This window comes from Crocodylus siamensis, chromosome 13 (assembly GCF_052110815.1).
Source record: "Crocodylus siamensis isolate JL-2025a chromosome 13, ASM5211081v1, whole genome shotgun sequence".
Taxonomy (NCBI): domain Eukaryota; kingdom Metazoa; phylum Chordata; order Crocodylia; family Crocodylidae; genus Crocodylus; species Crocodylus siamensis.
The window spans coordinates 3,701,945-3,728,517 of NC_143407.1; the positions used below are offsets into that span (position 1 = coordinate 3,701,945).

At 47.3% G+C, this 26,573-nt stretch overlaps 3 protein-coding genes across 3 annotated transcripts in view; 2 read left to right on the forward strand and 1 right to left on the reverse strand.

Annotated features, from left to right (window-relative positions):
- Nucleotides 1-3,086, forward strand: part of PIGR (polymeric immunoglobulin receptor) — a 37,342-nt gene extending 34,256 nt beyond the window's left edge. Inside the window, exons 17-19 of the mRNA XM_090026326.1 lie at nucleotides 18-146; nucleotides 1,157-1,212; nucleotides 2,396-3,086. Of these exons, the coding sequence (XP_089882452.1) occupies nucleotides 18-146; nucleotides 1,157-1,212; nucleotides 2,396-2,491 (281 nt within the window). The 3' untranslated portion in view covers nucleotides 2,492-3,086. The remainder of the gene's footprint in view (nucleotides 1-17; nucleotides 147-1,156; nucleotides 1,213-2,395) is intronic.
- Nucleotides 3,087-4,786: 1,700 nt separating this feature from the next.
- Nucleotides 4,787-20,384, forward strand: FCMR (Fc mu receptor). Its single transcript, XM_090026284.1, has 7 exons — nucleotides 4,787-4,892; nucleotides 6,390-6,719; nucleotides 6,895-7,020; nucleotides 8,888-9,095; nucleotides 9,268-9,383; nucleotides 10,174-10,290; nucleotides 20,219-20,384. The coding sequence occupies exons 1-7, from the start codon at nucleotides 4,856-4,858 to the stop codon at nucleotides 20,368-20,370; spliced, it is 1,086 nt and encodes a 361-aa protein (XP_089882410.1). The 5' UTR covers nucleotides 4,787-4,855; the 3' UTR covers nucleotides 20,371-20,384.
- Nucleotides 20,385-22,582: 2,198 nt separating this feature from the next.
- LOC149853695 (interleukin-20-like) lies at nucleotides 22,583-26,085 on the reverse strand. Its single transcript, XM_090026285.1, has 5 exons — nucleotides 25,924-26,085; nucleotides 25,451-25,513; nucleotides 24,359-24,511; nucleotides 23,777-23,851; nucleotides 22,583-22,695 (listed from the first exon to the last, which is right to left on the reverse strand). The coding sequence occupies exons 1-5, from the start codon at nucleotides 26,083-26,085 to the stop codon at nucleotides 22,615-22,617; spliced, it is 534 nt and encodes a 177-aa protein (XP_089882411.1). The 3' UTR covers nucleotides 22,583-22,614.
- Nucleotides 26,086-26,573: the final 488 nt, after the last annotated feature.

Sequence of the window (26,573 nt, forward strand, 5' to 3'; positions counted from 1 at the left end):
CCCTCCTCTCCTAACAGACCTGGTATCAGTTGGAAGCTACAGGACTAACATCAGTATGTCAGAGTTTGAGAATGCCAAAGAGCATGGAGCAAATGATAACGTATTTATGAGAGAGACTCAGGAGACCCAGATTGGGGGAATGGATGGTAAGTTGCTGATTAAAACTGTTACCCATGATGTGTCTAGAGAGATAGAAAGTAATCTTAGAGATATTGTATGTATAGGGGATTGTGTATTGAGGCTGTTGGGCATAGAAAAGATCTTACAATGGTATGACTGTCCAGTTACCCGACTGCCCAAGTCCTGCCTATCATTGCACGTGTTCTTTTTATATTGAAACTTGAACTAAATGATCATTAACAACTTACATCCTTGGATCTCAGAACACCTTACAGAGGAAGTCTATCAAATTTGGCATTTGATCCAACTTGCATTCAGGCAATCAGCTGAGGTAGCCTAGCTCTGGGCTGGTGTGATAAGTCGCAGAAGGCGCAAGACTAGGCTCACAGCTTTCTGCAAAGGATGCCCAGGGCCTCTTCTCCCTCCCTGGGGTGCAAACCAAAAAAATACGCTTCTAATTTATGCACTGCAGCAAATGTGAACTGAATAAGCTGTGGCAGATTCAAGGTGTTGCTCACAGAGAGGTTCTGCCTGCAAGTGCTTACACTGCAGAAACACAAACAGCTACAGCCAGGACCTTCAGTCTCCAGGCCTGTGATAGCCAAGCCCTGATATTTGGTTGAATTTACCATTGGCTGAATGATAAGCAGAGATTTTCAGCATTTAACCAACTGCAGGTGAGAGCAATAGAGTCACTAGCAATTATGATCTTCATAAAGAGAAAATTAAAGCCTGCTAAAGAAATGAGAAGGACTTCTACCCTAGAAATCAGGCAGCTGCCCTGCCTCCAGCAAGAAAGAAGGCGTGTAATGCCAACACAGCGCAGCTCTTATTTTGTTAGGGGAAGGGTGATAGAGCAGTTATGGCTCTTCTAACGCTGGAGCTGCTGCTATGTGGTGCTATTTGAATTCTGGAAGCTGACAAACAGTAGAGCACCTCAGTAGCAGTGCAGCATATAGGAGCTAATGAGTGAGCGTGTCATGACCCAAGCTATATTCCTTCCTGCCCGGCACCCTAATGCCTCCTCTTCTTTCAGAGTTCATAACTACTGCTGGCACTGAAGAGGTAGAGGAGCCAAAGAAGGCAAAAAGGGTAAGTAAGCCCAGAATAGAGTCCTATACCTCCCAGACTAGCACAACCCCGGTCTTTCCTTCAGTGGCAAAAGCTTCCATAACCCACAATGTGCCCTATTTATGGGCTCTGCCTTCTCAGTGACCACCTCATTATGCATCTCAGCTGTGGCACACTCAGCTTTTGCACAGGAGATTGAGCCCTGCCTGGCACCTGCATTGTGGCAAGGAACAAAACAGCAGCCAGTTTGCTTTGATGTGTGATTGCAGTTCAGCTTGAAGGGGGAGCAGGATGTTATTGTTCTCAAAGCCTGAATCTCAGTGAAGAAACTCAAATGCAAAGCAGCTTCCTTCCTTTTAAATCAGATAGTTTACTGAAGCTGGGCTCAGATAGTGGGGACTAGAAGTCAGTGCTCCTGCCTCATATTGCAAAGTTTACCATTAACTCTGCGTGTGTTCCCCAGCAAGTCACTTCCCCTTGCTACGACTTTGCCACCTGTAAAAGGAGATGATGCTATCTGTAGTATTTTGGGGCACAGTTGTATATTATTATGCTTCCAGATTTGAGCTGCTGTTAAAAAGACCCATAGCATAAAACTTTAAGCAGCCTAACAATCCACGGTGCCAGGAGAGCAACAGTTAAACAAACAGCAGACAAACCTCTGTTCCCTCCTAAAAACTCCTTCCCAACCTTTATCAAATAAAGATGCTTCTTCATCCTCCCTGGAAGATTTTGGTCCCCCAGAGAAGCTAGGATAGGGAAGAAATTCCACCGTTCTCACAGAGCATGCCTTTTTATCCTCTGTTCACTAACCATGCTTGTACATTTTTTCCACTATGCTTAAAAGAAAGTTAGTACAAGAAGGCAAAGTGTTTATTACAATGGTGTGGAAAATCCAGGAGTTTGTGGCCTTTGCTATAAAACAGGCAAATCTAATGCCACTGTTAATGCCCATAAAGCAGGCAGGCAGGGACAAGGGTGTTTCAAAGAACTGTAAGTTTCCAAAAGTCTAGATACTTCCCCAAAGTTTCTCAACCTCTTCAGTGGGCGACAGTGTGACCAAGGGATTCTCTCCATCTTCGTGTGTCTGCTACATCTGATTGCGGTCTACACCTCCCTACCTATGCTGGTTTTTGTGGAAAGCTCTAAATCGCGGTGTTTGAGTCCCTGCCAATAGTCATGCGATTCCTGTTCTTTCACTTAGGGATCTAAGGAGGAGGCTGATGTTGCCTACAGCACGTTCCTGCTTCAGACGAACAACATTGCTCAGGAGCATACTGCTGAGGACAGTAATACTTAGCAACTGAACGCCTAAGGTGACCTGGTGCAACTGTTTCTGAAGAAGATACAAGCAGGAAGTCCTTATGATTGAAGACAACACTATCTGCATAATCACTCACCACCAGATCAGCCAGCCATGCCGTTTATTACTGTGACAAACGTTTCAATGCATTTTGATCACTTAGTACAGCAAGAATGTCTTACTCCAGCATTGAGAGATGATTTAACGAGGATGTTTTGGTTCAAAACTGGGTTGGATTTGGGGAGATGAACTCTCAAAATGCTGCTGGGTTTTTTTGTTTGTTTTTTTGTTTGTTTGTTTTTTAAGGGTAAAGGGCCTTGGTGTTTAGCAACTTCATGAAATAAAAATATCTTTGATTTTTGATAGTCCAAATATAGGTCTTTCCAAGTTTACCAGGTCACTGCGATGGCAAAGGGCTGAAAATGTACTTAACGATTTCATCTGATCTTATACCAACCTGGAAACATTTTAGATCAATGCGACACTCCTTTGATTCCTGTGAACTTTTCTAATCAATAGGGCACTGACTATATGCCAGACAAGTAGCCTGAAATTTTTGTATTCTCAACCAATAAAGACTGATTGGCTTCCAGCAGATCACTTATTCTGTACCAGCTCTGATATTGTACGGGGTAAGTGCAATGGAGAGGGGGCTGTATTAGCGGAGAAGAAGCCACGGCACTGAGAGCGGAGGGAGAAGTTTTACAGAAGCAGGACGCGGACTGCTGTGGTTCCCTGGTTTACCTGTGGCAGGTTAGGGCGATGCCGTGTCAGGGTTGATGGTAGTCTGATGTCAAGTTTTGACCATGGTCATATGGGATGGTTTGTATAGGGATGATCCTGCTTCAGGCCAGGGGTTGGACTAGATGACCTCTGGAGATCCCTTCCAGCCCTGCTTCTCTACCACTCTCAAGTGGCTTGACTCCTACTCAAAGGCCTGATCTGTAAGCAATCAAAAGCCCTCCCAAAACGTCCTTGTCTTAGGCCTGCAGGGGTTCATTTCCCCGTCAGGAACAGCGATAGAAACAAGGAGGTGTTGCTGCCCTGATGGCAATGGACTCACACAGGCAGGAACCTGGTGCAAGCGGGAGAAAACTCAGCTCGTAGGTTTAAATGAAAATATTCAGTCAGGCTCTCAGCGCCTCGAGGCTCCATCTCAAGGCCTGTATGGTTCACTGTTACTTCCGGACCTTGCCCGCCGTGCACTTGAGCATTGTGGTTTGCCAGCAGATAACAGGGGGTTGCACGGCTGCTCGGCTCAGGGGATGGGACGATGTCTACAGTAATACCGAAATGAGGGAAGGAGGCAGCCCTGCCTCAGAGCACCTGCTCCAGTGCACATGAGGGCTGTGTTTGTGACTGTACTGCACAGCATGAGCAAAAATAACCCAGGGGGTTTCTTGGTTTGTTTTTATTTTAAGTAACATTGACTGGTTTCTCACGCCCTCTAAAATCAACATAAATACACACTGGGCCGTGCCCGCCGCAGGCCCCACGTGGACTGCCCTGCTCACTCCTTCGGTGAAAACTTTGGGTGGAGATAGATAATGTTGCCCTTCTTTGCAATAAGAAAGCAATTCATCTCCAGGTGGTACTAAGCTGACAGTCCTTGGGTCTTGAAACCATGGAGGAGCCCCAGTAGGGGCAGCAAGGGCGGGAGATGCCTTCTAAAAATAAGCCCTCGGGCCTGGGGACCAGGCCTGAAAGGGCTGCTGTCCTCTTAATGTAGTCCCTTTCCCTTTTCTCTTCTGTGCTCCCCACCCCAGCTTCCCCCAATATTTTTCCCAATGGCTTTTCTCTGGGGCACCCTACTCCACCGTTTCCCTTACGCGACATCCAAGACCAATCCAAATTCAAGTCCGAACAGAAGTTACGTTATCTCGGTCCCCTGGATCACGGCAAACTCAGCCATATCCGTCATGGGAGTTGTGACGCAGCAGGACTAGCTCGGTGGAGCAAGTGCCAAACTCCTCCATTCCTTTGACCCTCTTGTGTTTTTAGGGGCATCCCTAAAACCCCCACACATCTGGCTGGCGCAGGGGCTGTGTAAGACGAAATTCTAAGGAAATACATCATTCATCCTGAGCGTAGCCTCACAAGAGGGTTACACCTAGGATGAATTTGGCTGAGTATAATCTATTTTGAACCTTACTATAAGACTTCCTTTGTGGTTTGCATACTGCTTGTATGGAGAGGAAGGGGTTGATACAGAACCATACCCCAACCAGGTTCCTCCTTTTTTGCTCTATTTCTTTCCGTTTCCGGAAACGCATAGCACAAGGAACCGAGACGGTATCGCTGTGTGCGCTCTGCTTTCACTGTACTTCACTTCTGGGAGCTCTCGTTTCACAAAGAGAGAGAATGGACTTCAGCAGTGTATTCTTTTTCTTGGTGCAAGGTAAGAGCTGCATTGATTAAAAAGCATATTCAGGATTTAAAAGGGATCTAATCAAAGGGAACACAGCTATTGCTTTTCATTTTTGCTTTTATGTGGACGGTGCCTAGAGCTAAACAACCAAGTGGGCCTGTTTCCTTGGAGCGTAAATCAGAAAGGGGTCTTCTTTCCCCCTCCAAGACTTTCTCTTGCGAATTTTTTTACCCTGTGCCCTTCTGGGAGAACAGGCACAGATAGCCGAGCAAGTCTGAAATGTCAGGTTTGTCTGGTGGTAATATTTCTGCAGGTTTCCCAGAAGAGTGAATAGCTTGAAACCTTTGCATTTTTAAGGATGAAGAATGATTTCTTTTTAGCAATATTTATCACAGAAGTTTTGTTGTTTTTTTGTAAACTGTGATGCGGGAGAAAGGCACTATATTATGTCCTAAAGGGACGTGTCTCCTTAGGGACAGGCTTGGGACGTGTCTCATTAGCAGAGAAGTGAAGTCCAGATGTGAGAACCGTCATGTTTACAGGCAAGGAGAGTTCAAACAAGTGCTCCCCGAGACCTGCAATGCTTCAATCAAACAGCAAAATAAAGGTGCACCTTATCGACTAGCTGAATCCAAGATGCATGAAGCTTCTTTCATCAGATGTTATGAAAGGACAAGCAGGTCTCTGATTCAGTTAGTTGGTAACGTGCACCTCTACGTTGCCATCTGCTTCAGATGAACACAGCTAACTGCATCTCTCCGAACTACTTTGGAGACACATGGGGTGGAAGAGACAGGAACCAACCCATTTGAGGACATACGATGTTGGGCAGGCGAACTTTGTGTCTCTGTAGGCTCTCCGTATTTTCTCAGTGATGAAAATATCCTGCTCCTGGTTTTTTGAATCTCGCTTCTTCAGTAATTAGGATCTTAAAGGGCTTGCAGGGAATCCCTGCTTTTAGAAATATTGGGTGAGAATTTCAAAAGCACCTTAGTGACTTGGAAGTGCTGACTTCCCATGGGATCACACTCCTAGGGCAGTGGGTACCGATGAAACTCCCCATTTTCAAAACGCCGTGTTGAAACTCAGGTTGAGACAGTCATTTCCTTTAAGAATGTGCTTGGGGCTGATTTTCCTTTACATTAGCAACATAACCCCTTTTAACATAACCTATGATACAGGTACAATCCAATTTACACATCTGTAGATGTCCAAATCATTGTTTTCCCCCTTATTTCAGTTATCTCCTGTTAGCTAGCGCATGCTAAGAGCACAGCAGGTTTCCTAGCAAGGACACACCTGAAGTATAGAGCACTACAACAAGAATGGGATACAGCTGAGACCTGCCAATGCGCATGGGAGAAATGGATTTTGTTATGGGTGGAACCGAGTGGGAGAAAGGCCGGGGGCGGGATGGGTTTCTGCAGCCCTGGTTGGGAACAGAGATAAAAAACACAGTCCTATGCGATGCTCTGCTTTAGTGTCAATGAAAATCAGGTCCCGTGACTCTCAACTCTTTGCCCTCAGTTTCAAGTGCATTCAGACTCAGTACTGTGATCGGTTGGCGTGGACGCTCTGTCACTATAAAGTGTCCCACAGAAGACCAGAACATGAGAAAATTCTGGTGCAAACGGAGCAATGAAGGGGATTGTATCACCATCATCTCCACTTCACCGTTCACCCATGACAGATACAAAGACCGAGTATCCCTCACAAACTTGCCCAAGAAAGGGATGTTTCAAATAGAAATGAGGAGCCTGGAGGAGCTGGATGCTGGGCGGTACAGTTGTGGGATTGGAAAGACAAACAACAGAGCCAGTACATGGACCCTCGTAGTGGACCTGAAAGTTTTTGACGGTACAGTATTGTTCTGGGTGCTGCAGTGTGTACAGGACGTGTGTCTGCAGCGCAGGTGTACCCTGTGGGTGCAGCCACACTGATGGGGCACCAGCACCTCGTGCACACTCTGCCTGCCCAGCAGTGTAACAGTGTGCCACGGCCCTAAGCATGCACTGGTTTGTATTCCATGTAGAGAAAGCTCTGTTTGGATCAAGCCTTCTGGTGACTGCTGAATCCCCGAGGCCTGACACCCCCCGTGTGATAAGTCTTGTCCAGATGCTACCACGGAGACAACCAAGCCAAGCTCCTGCCACTCAAGGTAATGTCAACCTCATCCCCCTCTTCATTTTAATGGGTTGGGGCTGGAGAACTGGCTCTAACAGGCCCTCGGCTCTTTTCTAGCAAGAGCGAGCACAAGGAGGTCGTCTGTGTGCGAAATGTGGGTTGCAGCTACCTGAGCTGAGCCTGCTGGGTGCTTTTCAGAGCTCCTCTCATCATCCCAACTTTGACTCTCACTTTAAAATGAGGACCATCCCCGTTTCAAGTGTTGAGGAAAGGAGGAATAGGGCAGTAAGATCATCCCTATCTGTCCATGTGCCTCTCTACCCAGGAACGCTTACATCCTAACTGACTCTCTGGCATGCCTGAGCACCTTATAATACTTAATCAAGAAAAGCATTCACAAAGCCTAAATACTCAGATATGTATCTATGTTCCCACAAAGGAAGACGCTGCTCACAACTCAACATTATTTTTTTTGTACTGTCTCTATGTTCAAACACGTCGCGACCGCAGCAGCTGCTGCCTGCAACAGAGGCACTCCAAGAGCTTTGTTGGCAGGGCTTGGTACTATTTTCCCTTCTCTGCAATGCTCCAGCACAAGGGCCAGGTGGTGCTATGCAACACGCAGCCCTCCCCAATAGCTCTTGTTTCCACCACGTCTTCCCCTGGGGCTGTTGGCTGAGGAAAAGGCAGACCTGGCTCTGTTTCAGAGATTGCACGCAGTGTAACTCTGCTTTCTACTCCCATTGGGACCGGTCTCTGGAGTCGTGCCATTAAAATCGGGGGAGTCACACAGATGTAAACTGGGGGGGACATAGAGGCGCTTCAGCCTGGTGAGCAAGGCATTGGCGTAAGGCTCAGGGGGTCTGTCAGCATGTCTTAGCCGGTGCACGATAATTTATATTGGCTGAGGATCGGCCCCTGGGGTTTGCAGCTCTACCACTGGCCTAGCGGGTAACTTCAGGCTGTTCACGTCACCTGTGCCTCAGGTTCCCTGTCTGCAAGAGGGAGATAACCATGGGACTTCCGCGGTAAGGTGTTCTGAGCTCCAGGGATGTAAGTCGTTAATAAGAAGTATTTCTTATGAGTTATTAGCAGAGTGAGACTGCAGGCGTTCCCCCGAGTTCAAGAAGGTAGCGTTTGCTGTAAACATCTGTGCAGGTCACGAATAACATCCTCTGACCGACACTGCCGGGCTGCGGCCTTCCAATTAGTGCCTTTCATCCTAGCGATCAAACGAGGCGAATCTCAGTTCCACTCACGCGGCCGTGCCAGGGTAGGACAAGAGGAAGTGAAAGCAGGATGTTGCTCAAGAGCTTTATATTTTTAAAATTTGCCCACCTCCGATTTTGGTCTCACTCGGTCAGTCAGGTAGCACTGTCAATCTGGCGGATGCCTGTCACTGCTGTCACCTCTCTGTTTTCTTTCCACGTTCACGGTCTCCACCCGCGGCTGCGCTCCATCGCACTGCCACGCCGCCCGCGCTTCTGCTTACTTCGGTGTAGACCCAGGTCACACCCCGATGTCAATGGTGTGTCTCGAGATCTATACCATTGTAAGCGAGCGCAGCACTGGCCCCTCACACTCAGCCCTCATCTGGACTGGGGCATTGGCTAGGAAATCAATCAATCAATCAAGAAAAAAAGAAATTGCAAGGAAAAAAAAATGCAGCAGCGGTTAATTTGAATGTACTTCAGACTGAAGTGTGTTATTCCTGCACACTTACGGCAGCTGCATCATAACAAACCCTGCTTTTAACAGCAGCAGGGATCAATTCTTTTTTTCCTTTATCACAACGCAGTAAATGGACGGAGCCTTGTATAGCAAACAGCTTCTTTTAATTAACTTTTCTCCCAGTTGCTTGGGGGTTCATTAGGATCAGGTTGTGCTGTGCTTTCCTCTAGCCACCAAGCCAGCCCAAATCACGGCGCAAAGAAAGGCAACATCTATTTCGCCCGTGGCATCAAGCCCCAGCTCCACTACAGGCACTACGAGCACACCCGCGAGAGTCACAAGCAGCCCTATTGCCTATGACACAACTGGGAGCATGACCCAGGGAGTCATGTGGGGTCCCAGGACAAACAACTTTGCTCGCCGCCACTATCCTAAAAGGTGAGTTCCAGCAGCTTTCCTCCATCACCGATTTCTGTACAATTAACCCTCCCCAAAATGACATCACTCCTCAGGTCCCATAATTATGTCTTGACATAGAAGCTGTTTGGGTGGGGAGTGGATCTGCGTGTTAGAACTGGCACTAAAACCACTTCCTCCTCTGACTTCCCAGCCCTGTGACGCGCAAACGGAAAGATAACTTTCATATCCTGATAAGCGTTATCCTGGTAATTCCGGTGCTAATGGCTTCTCTCTTAATGGTGAGGAAACTACTACGATGGAAGAAAGGTAAGTAAAAAGCGGCCTAAAACAAAGAGTGCGTGCCACTGTGCGGTACTAAGAACAGACAGGATCGTTTCCATTTGAAGAGAATTTTCTTTTCTCTTCCAAAAAATGTGGGTTTCTGCTTTAGATACAGTCACAGCATTCATTTGATTTCCCCCAAGAGGCAAGGAATTTTATTTTTCACTGTCAACATGGTAGGCAGCCCTAGAAGCAGTATAGTAACCTGGATACAATTCACAAATACTGGCAAAAATAGCTGCTTTTTTGGCTGCAATGGCATGCCCTTCCTCTTGGCATCTGAGCCCTTCCAGTAGTACTTTAAGTGATGTAGCTACCAAGTACAGCAAACCATTGCCAACTTTTCACCTGGCCTCACCTCCAGAGAACAGCTGGACAGTCAACAAAACAATTTCCAGTGAGGCTTGAAACCTGGGCCCTGCCCTTCCGTTCTGTGTCCCGTTGCCATCTCGGGGACGGGCGGGCTGTATTTCAATGACCTTTAAAGAAGCAACTTGTAATCCGTACAATAATGCCTAATGAACAGAGTCTTGGCCCAGAAATGGCTCTGGCAGCACCGTTTTGTACCTGCTTTAGGGCTTGATCTGGAGAAGTGCTGAGTGTGCATGACTTCCATTAATGGGACATGCACACGTTTGGTACTTCTGAAGTTTCGACCATTAGCTTATTGCAGTATCCTGAATCATAAACCATCCACACATTTAGCTTTTGGCATGATTTGAAGGCAGTCAGTGTGCTGCCATTGCTATCGACACGTTTGGATCTTTCCAAGAAGCAGTTTCCAATGGGACCCGTGAAATAAGCCAGAGGCTGAGCGCCCTCGAACGTCTCCAAGGACAGGGTGGAGCAGAGAATATCTACAGTGTGTGTCCCCGGCTGCCTCGGCAGAGCGGTAAGTTCCCCCACCTTGTTAGTTATTCCCCACCTCTGCTCTTGCTAATCTGTAGCAGGGGTTCACCAGTGCTCAGTGGGCAGAGGGTGACTCGACTTCCAGGGACACCAGTGCAAGGCTGGACTAGTTCCCTAAAATCTCTGGATTAACCTGGGCTTTCAGCAGTGAAAGCAGAACTGTCCTCAGTATCTAATATCACAAGAAGAAAAATACACACGGCTTTGGCTGGTGTACATAGTTTCATAGTTTCTAGGGTCGGAAGGGACCTGAGCAGATCATCGCCAAGTATTTGCAAGCTGGTTATGGAGCTGTCCTCAAATACCCTGGTAACCCCTCTCTTCTGGCTCATACAGCACATGCCTCTTACGCTGCTAAAGCACTTGGCTGCAGTACAAGGTGCTCCTAAGCTCAGCCAGAGCCTGATGGAACCTGTCTTGCTCCTTCCTTCCCCGCCTTTTGTTCACAAAAATTACCAAAGCAAAGTTGCACAACAGGACAAATAAGCGTTGGTGCTGCGGAAGGGGAAAGAAAGTGGATGGGCTAATTATAGCAACGTGCCTCATCTGGCTGCCAGAGCACCTGGGAAGGCCAGGAAAGGGCAGAAAGGCGTCAAGCGAGGGCTCTCCTGGGCCGCGGTGGTGGAGAGCACCGACCACTGAGGTGCAGAACGAGCCCCTGCAACAGACCCAAACTCAAATGGCCCGTAGGGGACAGACCTGGGGAATTAATGCTGGGGACTGCCTACTCCAAGCCAGGGGAGCGTATGTACACTATATAGTTTACAATGCAGTTTACATCAGAGGAAGTGCATTCCTACCTGCATTCCCCAACCACTCTCAGGGCAAAGGCCTGTGAGAAGTCTTGCACCAGGCTCTGATGTTTGGCCCACTCAGGTGCTGCTGAATCGACAGAAGGGATAAATGCCTAGGCCCATTATTAAGACTAAAGTGACCACGTAACTGCAGCTATTAGTCTAGCTGTTACACAAGACATTTTATAGATCCATTTCAAAACCTGGAAGCACGCTGGAAGCCAGGGAAGTGGCTGCAGAGAAGGGGCAAGATGCTTCAAACACCAGGAGAGAGCCAAATAGACTGGATAGACTGCACCAAAAATGCTCCTGATGGACTCTAAGGCAGCAAACTAGGTGAGACCGCCTTTTGCTGGTGGCCCAGCCAGAAAAGCTTGTGCATTCAGGCTGATTTTGGGAAGTACAGCAGACAAAAACACACTGAAACCTTTCAGCAGGCACAATTTGATTCATGGTTGGCCTGGTCAGCATGTGCTACATGTAAAACATACATTATAGCTCATGTACTTGAGCGGAGAACAGCACTGCTGAACGGTGGGACAGATGCTCCTGGGTACACGGCCACCGCATTCTGGTTGAGTTCAGCAGCGGATGCCTAAATACCGGTGAGGACCTGGACATTTGGATCTGAGGAACTAGGGAACCTGGTTATTCCCCAGCTGAGCTCAAGTCAGCATGAGGTTGCTTGTGACCCACCCACAACTGAAAGAGAACAACATGGAAACAGTAGGAAGTGTATAAATAGGTTAGGAGTCTATTTTAGGCACTCTCGCTCTCTCCCTCTCCTGTCATTTCACTAGGAATTTGTCTGTCTCCAGGATAATTAGGCAAGCAGAGTCATTCACAATTACCTGAGCTGTCAGCTGCAGATGCCCGATAATATCCAGATGAGTCCGACTTCTCATCATACCTGTTTCCTCCTCTGACGCTTTCCCAAGCAGTTGTGCTGGTGCTTCTGCATTGCATCACCCACCACTTCCTTTAGGCCATAGTGACATTTCAGCTCACGGCTCAGAAGCTGCAGAGCCATTAACACCCATGTCATCTTTTCCATATGCCAGAGGGGTGGGTGGATATTGCAGTCTGTTTGGACAGCAGGACCTGTGTCAATCTGACCAGGGAGAGAGAGCCCCGAGCCGTGGGATTTGCTATGCATCATGGGACATTGCATGGTGAACCAAACAGGAAGCTCCCAGGGATTGGGACCTATATTTAGTCCTTGTTTCAGTAAGGAATCCTCTCCTGATTCCATTGAAGTTGACTCGGGTGTAAATCTGTGACAATTTACACCTGAATCAACTTGCCATACCATTCAGTGGATTCGAAATACAGCCCATCCCATTGACTTTGCTCCTATGTTTTCAGCCAAAGTACATGCATCAGGTCTTGAGTCAATCCAACCTTGATGTAACCTCACTTAAGTCACACTAGAGGAGTGCATGTGTGGTCCAGCAAGAGTGAAATACCAATAGCTTAAAAAAAAAGACTTAATGTTATTCCTGCAGACTCTGCAGGAATATTCACTGCTGCCCCTGCCCCGGTTCCAAGCGGCAACAGAAGTGGGAAAACTGAAATACTGCACATGTGAAAAGAGAGACAGGGAGTGCATCTACACATGCGTTTACTCTGCATTAAATGTACTGTGCAGTGACTTACTGCACAGTAAGCGGTTTTTAGTTCAGCGTCTCCATGTGCAGCCGTTAAAGTGAAGTAATACTGCGTGTGGACAGACTTGGGACTGAAGTTCGTCCCAAGTCAGTCCGCACACACTGTGCTATTCCGCAGTAAGGCTTCCCAGGAGAAGTTAGACAAGCAACTACAGCAATAGGAAGCAGCTTGTGTACTTGCAAGGTGTGCGACAATTAAGGACAGTTCATCTTTGTGTGACAGTGTTCCAGCTGCGAGGGCAATGAAGCTCTAGGAGGGTGTAGATCACAATAAGCTAATAATACAATAGTCATACTAATAAAATGAAGCCACGGCTCTCATGGTTGTTTAGAAATGATGTCTGCATGGCTATCTCCTTTTTTTTTTTTTACAAATGGAAGAATGCGACATGCAGTGATGTAACATGGTACCAGAGACATTAAGGATAATCGGTAACCTAGCCTTGGAACAGCATGTTCACTACAGTTGATTATCTAGAGATTTGTCCAGCCGAGTTTAAATAACCCTACTGATGGGGGCTTCGGTTCCTTACATTATTCTATTGCCTAAGAAATCTGAAACTAGGGATGTTTTTCTGAAACTCAGCTTCAATTTAGCTTATTCAATTCAATCTTCTTTGTCCATATGTCACCATGGAACTCCGTTTTCTTTCCCTTCCTACAGTGAAAACCGAACCCTCTGGATCAATGGCAAAACTCCTATATATTTCATAACACTGAGATTTTATACTCTTCAGTTATTTCAGGCAGTAGAGCCGATAGATTTTTAGCTTACCATCTTCTCTAAACTTTTTTTTTAAGGCTATGCTATTCCTCCGATCCCAATATCGTGTTTATTGTTTTTCCTTGAGTTCCCCCTAAAGTGTCATTATTTTTTTTATATGAGGTATGTCAAACTAAATGCAATGGCCGAGTAGTAGTCACCCGGTCAGTACAGAGAGGGAACATCCCCAATCTGATATGAACAAAGTCTGCCAGCAGCTGACCAGCTTCGTCTGTGTGTGTGTGTATGTGGTGTCGCTTTCGCTAAGTGTTAATAGACATAACTTCAAGCACCACAGCCCTTTGCAGCACCTTGTGAAACTCAGTGCCAGATTTTTATAACCAGATGCTTTTCTGCTATAGCCTCAAGCCTTAAGAGGCACATGACCTGGACATATCCAAGACCTTGGAGTTTTGCAGTCTAGGACTTGGAGGCAGCTCCATCCTGATCTCTAATTGTTTCCAGTTTCTATTGCTTTTCCATCCAAATGCCATGAACCAAAACGTTTAAAACACAGGGAAAATCACTGCTGTTTACGTTGGAGCAAAGCTGAGTCTGTTGATGGACGATATGGTAGACCCTATCAACCGCTAAACAAAAGCAAGGCATCCTTGTGCAATGATCCAGTAATTAGAGAAGCTGGAAAATTATACTAATATAATAATGAATTCAGATTAGTGACAGAGCCACAATGTGTTAGTAGGACATAGGTTAAAGTAGATGGGAATTAAAACTTATTTCAGGACCAGTAGATAGGATGTGTGCGTGGGTATTTCCCGAACTGGTTTGTTTCCTATCCAGTGGAGCCACCCCTGCATTATACATCCTGTTGCTTTCCTCCTCCTCTTTTTCCCCAGTCAAGCTGGATCCATATCCAGAGACTGATGCTGTGGGAGAAGACAGGAAACGTACCAAACTTACTTAGTGTGCAAGCCCGAGCTTCTCTCTGCTGGCAGTAACTCAAAGTCGGTACCGAGTCGTTGGATGTTCCAACAGGCTCTTCAGTCCTGGATGAGGCAGGGAAGGCATGCCCTTTCAGAACAGCTTAAGGCAAGCTGGAGAATTGCAATTCAATTCATTTCTGACAACGTTTACATCATCGGCACTCATCCGCACTAGCGACAGAATGGAAGTTTGGTATTTTCCTTTTCCTGCTCGCAGGCGTGTCCATTCAGACATCAGCGGGATTTTTTCCACATTTGTAAAACTCTTTAGTCGTCACATCCTCTTGCCAGCCATGCATTTTTGAGAGGCAGGAAGCACTAATTCCACTAACAGCAAAGATTTGCTTCATAGATTCATAGATTCATAGATGCTAGGGTCGGAAGGGACCTCAATAGATCATCAAGTCCGACCCCCTGCATAAGCAGGAAAGAGTGCTGGGCCTACATTACCCCAGCTAGATACACATCTAACCTTCGCTTGAAGACCCCCAGGGTAGGGGAGAGCACCACCTCCCTTGGGAGCCCGTTCCAGACCTTGGCCACTCGAACTGTGAAGAAGTTCCTCCTAATATCCAATCTAAATCTGCTCTCTTCTAGCTTGTGGCCATTATTTCTTGTAACCCCTGGGGGCGCCTTGGTGAATAAATACTCACCAATTCCCTTCTGTGCCCCCCTGACGAACTTATAGGCAGCCACCAGGTCGCCTCTCAACCTTCTCTTGCAGAGGCTGAAAAGGTCCAGTTTCTCTAGTCTCTCCTCGTAGGGCTTGGCCTGCAGGCCCTTAACCATACGAGTGGCCCTTCTCTGGACCCTCTCCAGGTTATCCGCATCCTTCTTGAAGTGCGGCGCCCAGAATTGCACGCAGTACTCCAGCTGCGGTCTGACCAGCGCCCGATAGAGGGGAAGTATCACCTCCTTGGACCTATTTGTCATGCATCTGCTGATGCACGATAAAGTGCCATTGGCTTTTCTGATGGTTTCGTCACACTGCCGACTCATGCTCATCTTGGAGTCCACTAGGACTCCAAGATCCCTTTCCACTTCTGTGCCACCCAGCAGGTCATTTCCTAGGCTGTAGGTGTGCTGGACATTTTTCCTCCCTAGATGCAGCACTTTGCGTTTCTCCTTGTTGAACTGCATTCTGTTGTTTTCTGCCCACTTGTCTAACCTGTCCAGGTCTGCTTGCAGCTGCTCCCTGCCCTCCGGCGTGTCCACTTCGCCCCATAGCTTAGTGTCATCTGCAAACTTGGACAGAGCACATTTCACTCCCTCATCCAAGTCGCTGATGAAGACATTAAAGAGTATCGGTCCAAGGACCGAGCCCTGCGGGACCCCACTGCCCACACCCTTCCAGGTTGAAACCGACCCATCCACCACGACTCTCTGGGTGCGACCCTCCAGCCAATTCTCCACCCACCGGACTGTGCAGTCATCCAAGTCACAGCCCCTTAACTTGTTCACCAGTATGGGGTGGGATACCGTATCAAAGGCCTTCCTGAAGTCCAAGTATACGACATCCACCCCTCCTCCTGCGTCGAGGCGTTTTGTAACCTGGTCATAAAAAGAGACTAGATTGGTCAGGCACAATCTGCCTGCCACGAACCCGTGCTGGTTTCCCCTCAGCATAACTTGCCCTGCCGGGCTCTCACAAATGTGAGCCTTGATAATTTTTTCAAAGACTTTGCCAAGGATGGAGGTGAGACTAACTGGCCTATAGTTGCCCGCGTCCTCCTTCCTCCCCTTCTTGAAAATGGGAACCACATTGGCCCTTTTCCAGTCCTCCGGGACTTGACCCGTGCGCCACGAGCGTTCAAATATTCCCGCCAGTGGCTCTGCAATGATGTCGCCCAGTGCCTTCAGTGCCCTCGGATGGAGCTCATCCGGGCCTGCCGACTTAAAGGCACCCAGTTCTTCAGTTTAACTCATTATATTGTGTTCCCTCTAAAACTGAGATTTTCACAAGGGCCCAGGCCTTGAGAAAGGGGGTCCACGAGGAAGATTTCCAAAGGCACAAATGGCCGATGTCCTATACACTAGAGCTGGGCAATTAGAGCCACCACCGTCAGATGCCCCTCGCTCTGGCCCTTTATTCTACAGACCTGATCCCCAGAAAGGGGGACCTAGGAGAGGGGACAGAAACTCAAGGGTCCCTCAGCTCATATGGCTAAGGGAGTCCCATTTATTTAGTTTCATAGTTATAGTTTCATAGTTGGTCGGGTCAGAAGGGACCTGAGCAGATCATCGAGTCTGACCCCCCGCCATGGCAGGAAAGAGTACGGGGTCAAATGACCCTGGCAAGGTGCACATCCAGCCTCCTCTTAAAGCCCCCAGGGTAGAAGCCTGCACCACTTCTCTTGGAAGTTGGTCCCAGACCCTAGCCGGCCGACCGTGAAGTGGCGCCTCCTGATGTCTAGTCTGGATCTCCCCTCTGCCAGCTCGTGACCGTTATTCCTGGTCGCTCCTGGCAGTGCTCGGGGGAACAGGGACTCCCCCAGTGCCTGCCGGTCTCCCCTTGACTAGTTTGTAACAGGCCACCAGATCCCCCTCAGCCTCCTCTTGCAGAGGCTGAACAGGTTCAGGTCCCGTCGCCTCTCCTCGTAGGGCCTGCCCTGCTGCCTCCTGACCATGCGAGTGGCCTCCTCTGGGCCCTCTCCATGCTGTCCACATCCCTCCTGAAGTGCGGCGCCCAGAGCCGGACGCAGTACTCCCGCTGTGGCCTGACCAGTGCCGCATAGAGGGGGAGGATCACCTCCCTGGACCTGCTCGAGATGCATCTGTGGATGCCCGACAAGGTGCGGGTGGCCTTCCTGACCGCATCCCCACACTGCCGGCCCGTGTTCATCTTGGAGTCAATGATGACTCCAAGATCGTTTTCTGCCTCTGCCCTGACGAGAAGGGAGTCCCCCAGCCTGTAGGTATGGTGCCGGTTCTTCCCCCCCAGGTGCAGCACCTTGCACTTGTCAGTGTTGAATCCCATCCTGTTCTCATTCGCCCACCCCTGTAACCTGTCTAGGTCTGATTGCAGCCTATTCCTCCCTTCTAGCGTGCCCACGTCCCCCTACATCTTAGTGTCATCAGCAAATTTGAACAGGTGCTTTTTCCCCCTTGTCCAAGTCGCTGATGAAGATGTTGAACAGTGCGGGCCCGAGGACCGAGCCCTGGGGGACCCCACTGCCCACATCCCTCCAGGCTGGACATGACCCGTCCACCACCGCTCTCTGGGTGCGGCCCTCCCGCCGGTTGGCGACACATCTGACTGTGTGGGGTCGACACTGCAGCCCCTCAGTTTCTCAGTGAGAACGGGGTGAGAGACAGTGTCGAAGGCCTTCCTAAAGGCCAGGAAGACAATGTCCACTGCTCCCCCTGTGTCTAAGGATTTGGTGACCTGGCCGTAGAGGCCGCCAGGTTGGTCTGACAGGACCTGCTGCTAATGAACCCGTGTTGGTTGCCCCTGAGCATCATCTCCCCCCGGTCCCTTGTGGACATAAGCCAGGATAATTCTCTCCAAAAGCTTGCCCAAGATCGAGGTAAGACTGACTGGCCTGTAGTTCCCTGGGTCCTCCTTCCTCCCTTTTTTGAAGATGGGAGCCACGTTGGCCTCTTCCAGTGCTCCGGCCCCACACCAGAGCCCCACGGGTGCTCGTACAGCCGGGCCAGGGGTCCCGCAATGACCGCAGCCAATTCCCTCAGCATTCGGGGGTGGAGATCATCCGGACCGGCTGATTTCAATCCATCCTGTCCCTCAGGACATTCCCCGACTAGATCCTCCCTGACCCTGGGCCCGGGTGCGCCTGCCCAGGGCCTGAGGGGAGCCCTGTGGGGGGCTGATCCGGTCCCTGGTCAGGAAAACGTGGGCAAAGAAGTCGTTAAATAGGTTAGCTTTGTCGTCTGGTGTGACGACCAGATTTCCTAGCGTGTCTTGCAGGGGCCCCACGTTACCTGGTACCTTCTTTTTGGCCCCCATGTATTTAAAAAAGGACTTCTTAGTCTTCTTTAGGCAAAAGCACTCAAGGGAGCAGCAGGGCTAGACTAATGGCTGGCTGCTTTGGACTTCCCAGCCTGAATGACAAGGAGCTCACGTATATGGTCACGTTGACTGAGGACAGTCTTCAGCACAAGTCCAGGGCAGGGCTTAAAGTCAGCCCTCTGGAGCTAGAGCTGTGGCTGTGCCATCACACCCTAGCTAGAAAGGGGTGCCGATCGGCAAGAATGGAAGTGCTCCTTGGAAACCCAGTCACTCCTGATTTGGTGAAGGAACTCTCACTTTATTACTACCAATTAGTGACCTACGAATATTCACCCTGAAAGTTTCTCTGGGGTGCTTTCCGGCACAGGACAAGTCTTTGGCCAGATCTCAATTTAAACTTCCCACTTAGAAACTCTGCCCACTAAGCTCGATTGCAAGCTGCCTACCATCCTGATCTCCGGCGTCTTGAAAAACCTGTCCTGGCACCTTCCGCCAGATCCCGAAAACCCCACCTCTAACGGGCAAGCTTCCACTCCCTCTTCTGTCAATCCGTGCCCAGATGCTGACCAGGAAATAAATATTCATTGTGGTTTCTGGCAAACAAAATGGGCCTACACAGAGCCCATAGATGTTAGATCACTAGTTCCTGTCCAACCACAGGTTTTACTTCCCACAAACATACCACAAAACAACATTAACTCCCCACATTTCCGCCTGCTGTCTGCAAAAGGCCCCAGGTGCATTGGAAATACCCATACCAGGTCTTAAACTAGGGCAAGGTGCCAACTATAATTTGGGCATTTGGGCAAATGTTCGACTTGCATGTTTTCAACTCATTCTTTCCAAGTGAGTTCTTACTATAGTCTTGTGGCCTGGCTCCCCACAGCTTTCCCCGAGAGCAGAGGGGGAGAGTTTCATAAAGTTCTTGCACTGGTGTCAATCATGTCATAAAAAGTGTAAGCCTCTTTTGAATAGATTCAGCATGGGAAATTTCCTTCACTACAGCTGGGAGCTTTGTCCATTGACTTCCACGAGGCTGTATTTAGCCAATATAGTTTTAAATCAGAAGGCACCACTAAAACCATTTAATACCAGGTTTGCCATGACATAACGTTGCTAACAGGCTTGCTAGATGCCTAGTCATCTAAATCCCATTTTAGTTAGTCACCTAATACGCTAAGGTACTTTTGTAAATCCCTTAGGCATCAATCTGCATAATTAGGCAAATAAATACCTTGGAAATCTCTGGTCCTCCTCTGAACTCCCAAGAGGTCTACTCATTCATTATGATATCAAGTCCCCTACATTGTGATGGAGCACAATGCATTAATTTCTATCTTTTACAAAAGCATCTCAATCAACATTTAAAAACTTAAACTGCTGTTCCAGTAGTTCATTGCCCTCACTGTTAAAAATTGCATTTTATTTTTGGCCTGACTGTCTCAAGCTGTTCAGTCATCAGGTCATGAATTTATTTTCCGGAAGAGACTGTCCATCCGATTTCCAAGTGTTCTTTAATTTTGGGCTTCCAGATGTTCAGCTTTCAATTACTTGGGTCTGATTTTCCCCTGATGTCCAGAATGCCATACTTCTCCTGACTTCAGACTGAGTTTGGGGTCAGCTCAGCATTGGGAGAAGTCAGGCCCAGTCTGGGCGTTAAAACCCAAGCACCCCAAAGATCAAATCTTTTGCTATTAGACCTACTGCTTTATATACAATGCGATAAATAAGTCTTTTTTTTTTTATGCACCGTCTGTTATCTATGGTCTTTCACAGGTCCCCATGTGCCTGGTGAATTGAATCAGCACACAGTTGGCTCAGGAGAGCTGTATACCCAATTATGGATATGTGAAACGCTCCCCAGTCATCCACCCAATAGAAGCATCAGCCATCAAATGAACACACACTGCCTGGAAGTTATGTCCTAGTTTTTTCCTTAGATCTTGCTCAATGTCGATATACTGACGGGTACCAAAACTGGCAAGGTTTAGTGCATAGATAGAGGCAACATTTTCTTCTAAACAGTTGTTCAGTGCACGTGAAGTTTTCTCCTATGCAGGCGGCCACTGTAGGAGTTCCTGTTCCTTATACTAGTGTAACTCCATTGACTTCAGTGAAGTTTTGGATTATTGGTAGATTTATTTGAGAGAGATTAGATTCAGGCCCTAGCCAATTATCACAGCCCTGGAGTATGCCCCTCTCGAACCATGGAGAAAACTTTTGCTGCCACTGTCCAAACAGCAGATACACCCCAGGCTGCTTTCCAGAGGCTCTCATGGGGTATTTAGCTCTCCCTTTCATGATTTTTGAATTTAGCCCAGGACCCCACGTAACCCTGCTGCATTAACAATAGGGAGAATGGCTGTGTTAGTAGGAGAGTAGAGGAGGACCACAGGTCCTGTCTCCATCTGGCCTCATTAAAGACTCCCTTTATATTATAGCTAAATCCTCTCCCTCCTGCAGACAGGGAACTCCTCCCCCTTCCTAGATGCTGTGCTTCCTTTAAACACCGTCTAAGGAAAGAAGTTACCCACATTTGCTTTTTAAGTTAGCGGTTAAAATTTTATTAGCTGAGAGAGAAAAACAAAACAGCTCTGACCACATATTTCAATACAGAGTTAAACAACTTGAGAACTGCAAAAACAAATATTGTCTTTACACCTGACAACAGCAGCTTGTACAATATGTACATACCGGCAATACAATTGTGCCTTTTATCATAGAAGAGAGACAGTTATTAAATATCCTCTTGACTATAAATACTTTTAAATTAGTTTATAAATAGAGCATATTTAAAATAAATCGCCTTTGGAACTTGCACAGCAACTTCAAAAGAGGATCTCAAAGTCCTTTGCAAGGATGAATGTTAAAAAAAGGGAAAACTATTTTTAATGGCTATATTTTTTACCAGCCGGCCTGTTGGTGTCTGATAAGCTCCAGTTGCCAAAGCCTGCGCCAGAGAACTGAGAACTTCACAAGGTGTTAGGTTGGATGAAGGCTTATCCAAGTTCATGTAACACTGGGACTGATTTCATCTCGCTTATACTTGGAATAAAATGCTGGCCCTATTTAAAGTCAACATGACTTGCATGGAACCAGGATTTCACTCCAGTTGTACAGCCCTGTGACATCCTCTGCTACAATGGGGTTCTTCTGGGTTTGCACGGGATTAAGTGAAAGGAGACTAAGCAAACTGGAAAACGAGAGCACCGCCTCACTCAGAGAGGTGGTCGCATTCAACTCAATGAGATATTTAGGAACGCAATGGTTTTAAGCATCTGACGAAGCAGGCAGTTGCCTATGAAATCTCATGCCTCTCTGAACAATTTAGTCTTGAAAGTGTCACCCTGCCCTGCTTTTTGCACGGTTTCAGACCAACACAGCTAACCACCTCTCTAAGAATTCAAAAGAGGTCAAACTGGAAGTAAAAGAGGCTTTTGAGAGATTTAAGGGACCTCTCACTACTAGACAAACTGGAAATGCTTTTGGAAGAGTGGTTCTTATGATGCTATGGTGCCACAGGGGCAAATTTTAAAAGTTATCCGCAATTTTGTTTTTTTTAGCAGAAATGTTCAATGGATTCAATTCAAATGCGGGGGTGGGTAAAGATTCTAGCTTTTTTTTTTTTTTTCTGTGACTTTCATCTCACTACCCACGGCTACCAAGTATGCATTGCAATCAGGTAGAAACAAGGGATGCTCCTGAATTAATCCAGCTCCAAACTCTGATGCAAGGCCATCATTAACAATAAATGATGGAAGTGCAGCCATATGAGATTTTAAAAAACAGCCTGGTTCTGCCCTAGTCCCAGGCTTTGTGCTGCAAAGTAACAAGAGCTTATAACTCGGGGATGAGGCCAGTTTTGGTTACACCGCTCTCTCAAAGGAAAGCAACACGGAGCCACTTTGATGTTCGAGAGATCAGTGTCTTGCAGGATGCCTCCCGGAGCTGTACGGACACCAGGCCTCTGTAAGCAACACGCACAGGGCCAGCTCTTCAGCTGGGGTAAAAGACAGCGACTCCCCGAGACTCAGTGGAGCTACACTGATTTACACCACTTGCTGAGTTTTCCCACAACATTGCAAACAACAAGCAGAAAAGAACATGTAAACAATTCAAATAAATTAAGACATTAAAAAAAACCCGCTTTGCTCTAGTTTCTGTCCATTCTCTTAGTTCTTAGACTTTTCCATCCAGTTAAAGAGAATATCCATCTCACCCAGAGCTTTGATGACTGCTGCTTCTCTATCCATCTAAAGAAGGAAAATAGAAGTTGTGGTGTTAGTGCCTTCAGAAAGGCTGTATAAAAGGCCATCTTGATTTGGTGTTGTTTATGCAATAAATGTCAACTATCAAGACATTTCAAACTTGAATCACTTTGATTTGAATTTTCCATTCATTTTCTCTGGCTCTTATAAGCTGGAATCACTATAACAAGTCCAGCTTTGCCAGCTGGTACCATGCAGTCAATACCGCTGTTTCCTAAATATAATATGAAGGAAGACTGTAGCATTTGTAAATACTGATCTTTAGGACCAATGGGTAAAATTTGCCGACATGCTTTGGTGATCTAAGAGCCAGAGCTCAATTACAGAGTCCACATCCAAACACATGGGCTAAGTATAGTCAAAAAGCCTGAGGCTGAATCAGTTCAGAGCAGACAGCTTGGACCAGGGCTAGCCCACCCTCCCTGAAAGTGGGGAGTTGCAGGCCAGGTGCAAAGCATCCTGGGATGCTAGGGGACTGAGAGTTGACTTGAATCTGGAGGGGATCTGAGATAGAAGTTCAATAAACCAATTTAACCTAACCTAGTTAAATCTGATACTGCATCCATCTAGGTTTATCTTAAATCGGTTTCAGCCATTTTGAAAGTGGGTTACATGCGCTGAACTTCTGTTACGTTACAGATTTGAACCAGTTTCCAATCACTTATACCAGTTATGGGTAATTTGTGTCCCTAGCCATGGTGCTTTGAAGGGTTTGCGCTGAATTCTAGTACTACTGAAAACAGCCTAGTCGAACAAGCAATGGGCTATTCCATTGTTGTATTCATAGAGCAGTAGGGCTGGAAGGGATGCCCAGCAGTCAGAGTCCTACCCAGTGCCAGCTTAGTCAATTATTTTTCCTCCATTTCTCTGCCTACGCTTCGTTGGCTTTGCCTAAATAGACTCTTGGGAAAATAACTCCTCCATTTCTGCGCAGCACCTGATGCAATAGAGTCCTGCTTTAAGAGGGGCCTCCCAGAAATACAAACAAGCCAGGGAGCGGGCCGTTTTCTCCCCCACCAGCTAGGAGGGGAAACTTTCTGGGTGGTTGATGGCTGGGAGCCAATACCTTTTCGTATTCCTCTCTGATGAGCTCGAGTCGACGGTTTGCCTCCGCCCCACAGGCACACTTCTTTTGATCATTCTGGGCAAAGAGAATGCAAAAAAAAGCCACAGTTAAAACTAGTGGGCAAAATAAACCAAATATGCTTATTGCTTAGTCCGGGAAGTGGATTTAGGACAGCCCTGGAGAGGGGGGTTCCTCCTCCAGAGCTGAGCAGGACTCGTCTGCAGCACAGACTATTCTGTATTGCCCTGATTTGGGCTTGCAGAAGGAGAAAAGTTGCTCAGTGCCTAGAGCCTTTTGGCTTTTGCTTAGAGAGAAGGGGAAACTAGCAGCAGGCATGGTGGTGCTTTTCCCCACAAGCACCCACCAGGATCTAGACTGAGATCTACCCTTTCATGCTTCACGACTTAGTAGCACCCATTATGCCCTCTCCAGTACACAAGCGCTTCAGTGTTACTCATACCCAGCGCAGACAGTGTTATCCTATTCAGCGTTTCTTCTATAACACAGTCCACGCTCGGCTCCCGGAGCCACTGAACTCCACCCTGTCACGCTGCCAGCGCCTCCCTTCCCTGGGGCACTTACACACTGTCTCAGGGTGATCTTGATGCTGAGGAAAGAGTTCGACAGGCTGCTGGTTTTCCTCCGCAGCAGGGGGTTTGTGGTTTGGTAATGTCTGAAAACTTTTTCAACGTAGAACCTCAGCAGGTGGCGGAGTAAGCAGCAGCTCTCCAATACCTGAGAGAAGAAGAAAGGGCATGAAGCATATAGCACGGCCAAAATAACCTGTATGTACCTGAACTAACTGAGACTATTCAGAAGAGGGCACATTTATACAGTCCATCTGGAAAATGAAGGCAATTCTGTATAATGCGCACGTCTAACCCTATAAGTTGTCCCTTCCAAGAAGCCCTGATTTGCCAAACACATTTTCCGTCAGTATTTCTATTGTATTCGCACCCATATTGAATTGAGAAAGCAATAATCTCACTGGCATGGTCCTGTCAATGAGATTATTGCAACACTTGCTGGATAAAAATCCTCCTTGCTGTACCCATGACTGTGAGGTTGGACCAGGGGTGCATGTCTGACTGACAGCCACCCACGGAGGCCAGAGGGAGCTGGGAACAAAGCAGGAAACAAGGTAAGAAACAGATGTAAGCGCAGTTTAAAACAGATGCTCTCATCTGCTCTTAACACACTAGTCTTCATCCAAGAGTCCTCCAAAGGGAACTGTTCCTAAGGCTGAACTGCCATTTTTACGAGACCTTTAGACAGCATGAAATACATGGCCTTAGAAGGATGAAATTGCAGGAGACAGAACTGCTCTCGCCCTGGAGCTGGGGCAGGATATGCTGGAAGAAGAGGGAAAGTGGGTAGGGAAGCCTTATAGACGCAGAAGCTGTGGGAAGAAGTAAAAGTTAGGGAGGGGAGGAGATTCCACATACAAAAAAGTGAAAGACACGATGGAGGGAATAAAGGCAGTGATAGGTCCATGAACGTCTCCATAGGCGAAGCAACAAGGGGGTCAAAGGCTTGAGTTAAGTTCAAAGAGAAAACAGAGTGCTTGTAGATGAAGCAACATTCAAATCAAGGGGAGGGAAGGCTGAAAAAGCAGGTCGCATAGAGCTTCCCCCATCGGAGCACCACACTTTCTAGCCAAATCACAGCGCTTACCGGGACATCATGCAGAAGGATCTTCTTCAGCAATACAGTGTCAGTAACACAGTCCTGATCTTGCTGCAATCACAGAAGAAAGATAAATGATTTGAATGAGGATACTGGATGCAAAGGTGGAATAAGAAAGAATACCTGTTCTACTATAGGTAGCTTAGATTTATAGTCGGGCATCTGAGATTATGGCTTGGGCAACTGTTCCTTTTTTTATATTGCCTCCACGTTGCACCAAAAGGGGTTATACATGGGCACCTGTTTTAATATAACTGGCAACATCCCAAGGAAAAGGTGAGTAATGTTAACTGCAAATGCCTATAACTTCAAGGGGGAATTGCCCAATGAGATTCCATTCACCGGAAGGTCTCTTTCTGAACCTGTTTTTGGATGATGTCACATATGCCAGTGCTTTGACTGGTCTTCTGTTATTCAGACCTCACAATTTCCTTTGGCTGGGAAGTGTAAACCGTACTTACAACAGCTCCTCTAATTGCATCAAAGTAGGCTTTGGTTTCCTGGAGAGATGCACCACTCAGTTCACAAATGCCAAAATGCAGCTTTCTGCCTTCTGAGAAGGTGAGTGCACCACAGACAAATGAAAGCGCAAGCAGGTAGCAGCATCCCATGGTCTTCATCATTCGGTTGCCCAGACAAGCTGAATGCCTGCTTAAAAGAAAGGAGATGCTAAAGGTAAGGTTTCTTTTGAGCCTGACTTTCAGAGGCACAGCTGTCATTGATGTTTAGTGGGATCATGGATGATTCCCCACTTTGCCATTTTCAGTTATGGGTAGGAATGGAAAACTCCATTCCCACCATTAATTCTGCTATTTATTGACACACAGAATTAATTATACCTGCAGCACATCGACTCAATGGGACAGATGCTGAGCTGATAGAAATCAGCATAATAATAGTAAACCACAATACGCTTGAGTGCTTTTCTGAATGAGGATGATTTTAGGCATGTGCTTAATTTTAAGCAGCACTTAAGGCACAGATCAAAGCCTTAATATAATGGACCACCCTCACTTCCCTTAGGTGATTATTCCATTCATTTTGCTTAACAAACCAAGAACATAATGTGTGGAAAAACACCAACAAATGTGACCAAGCTACTGACAAAAGT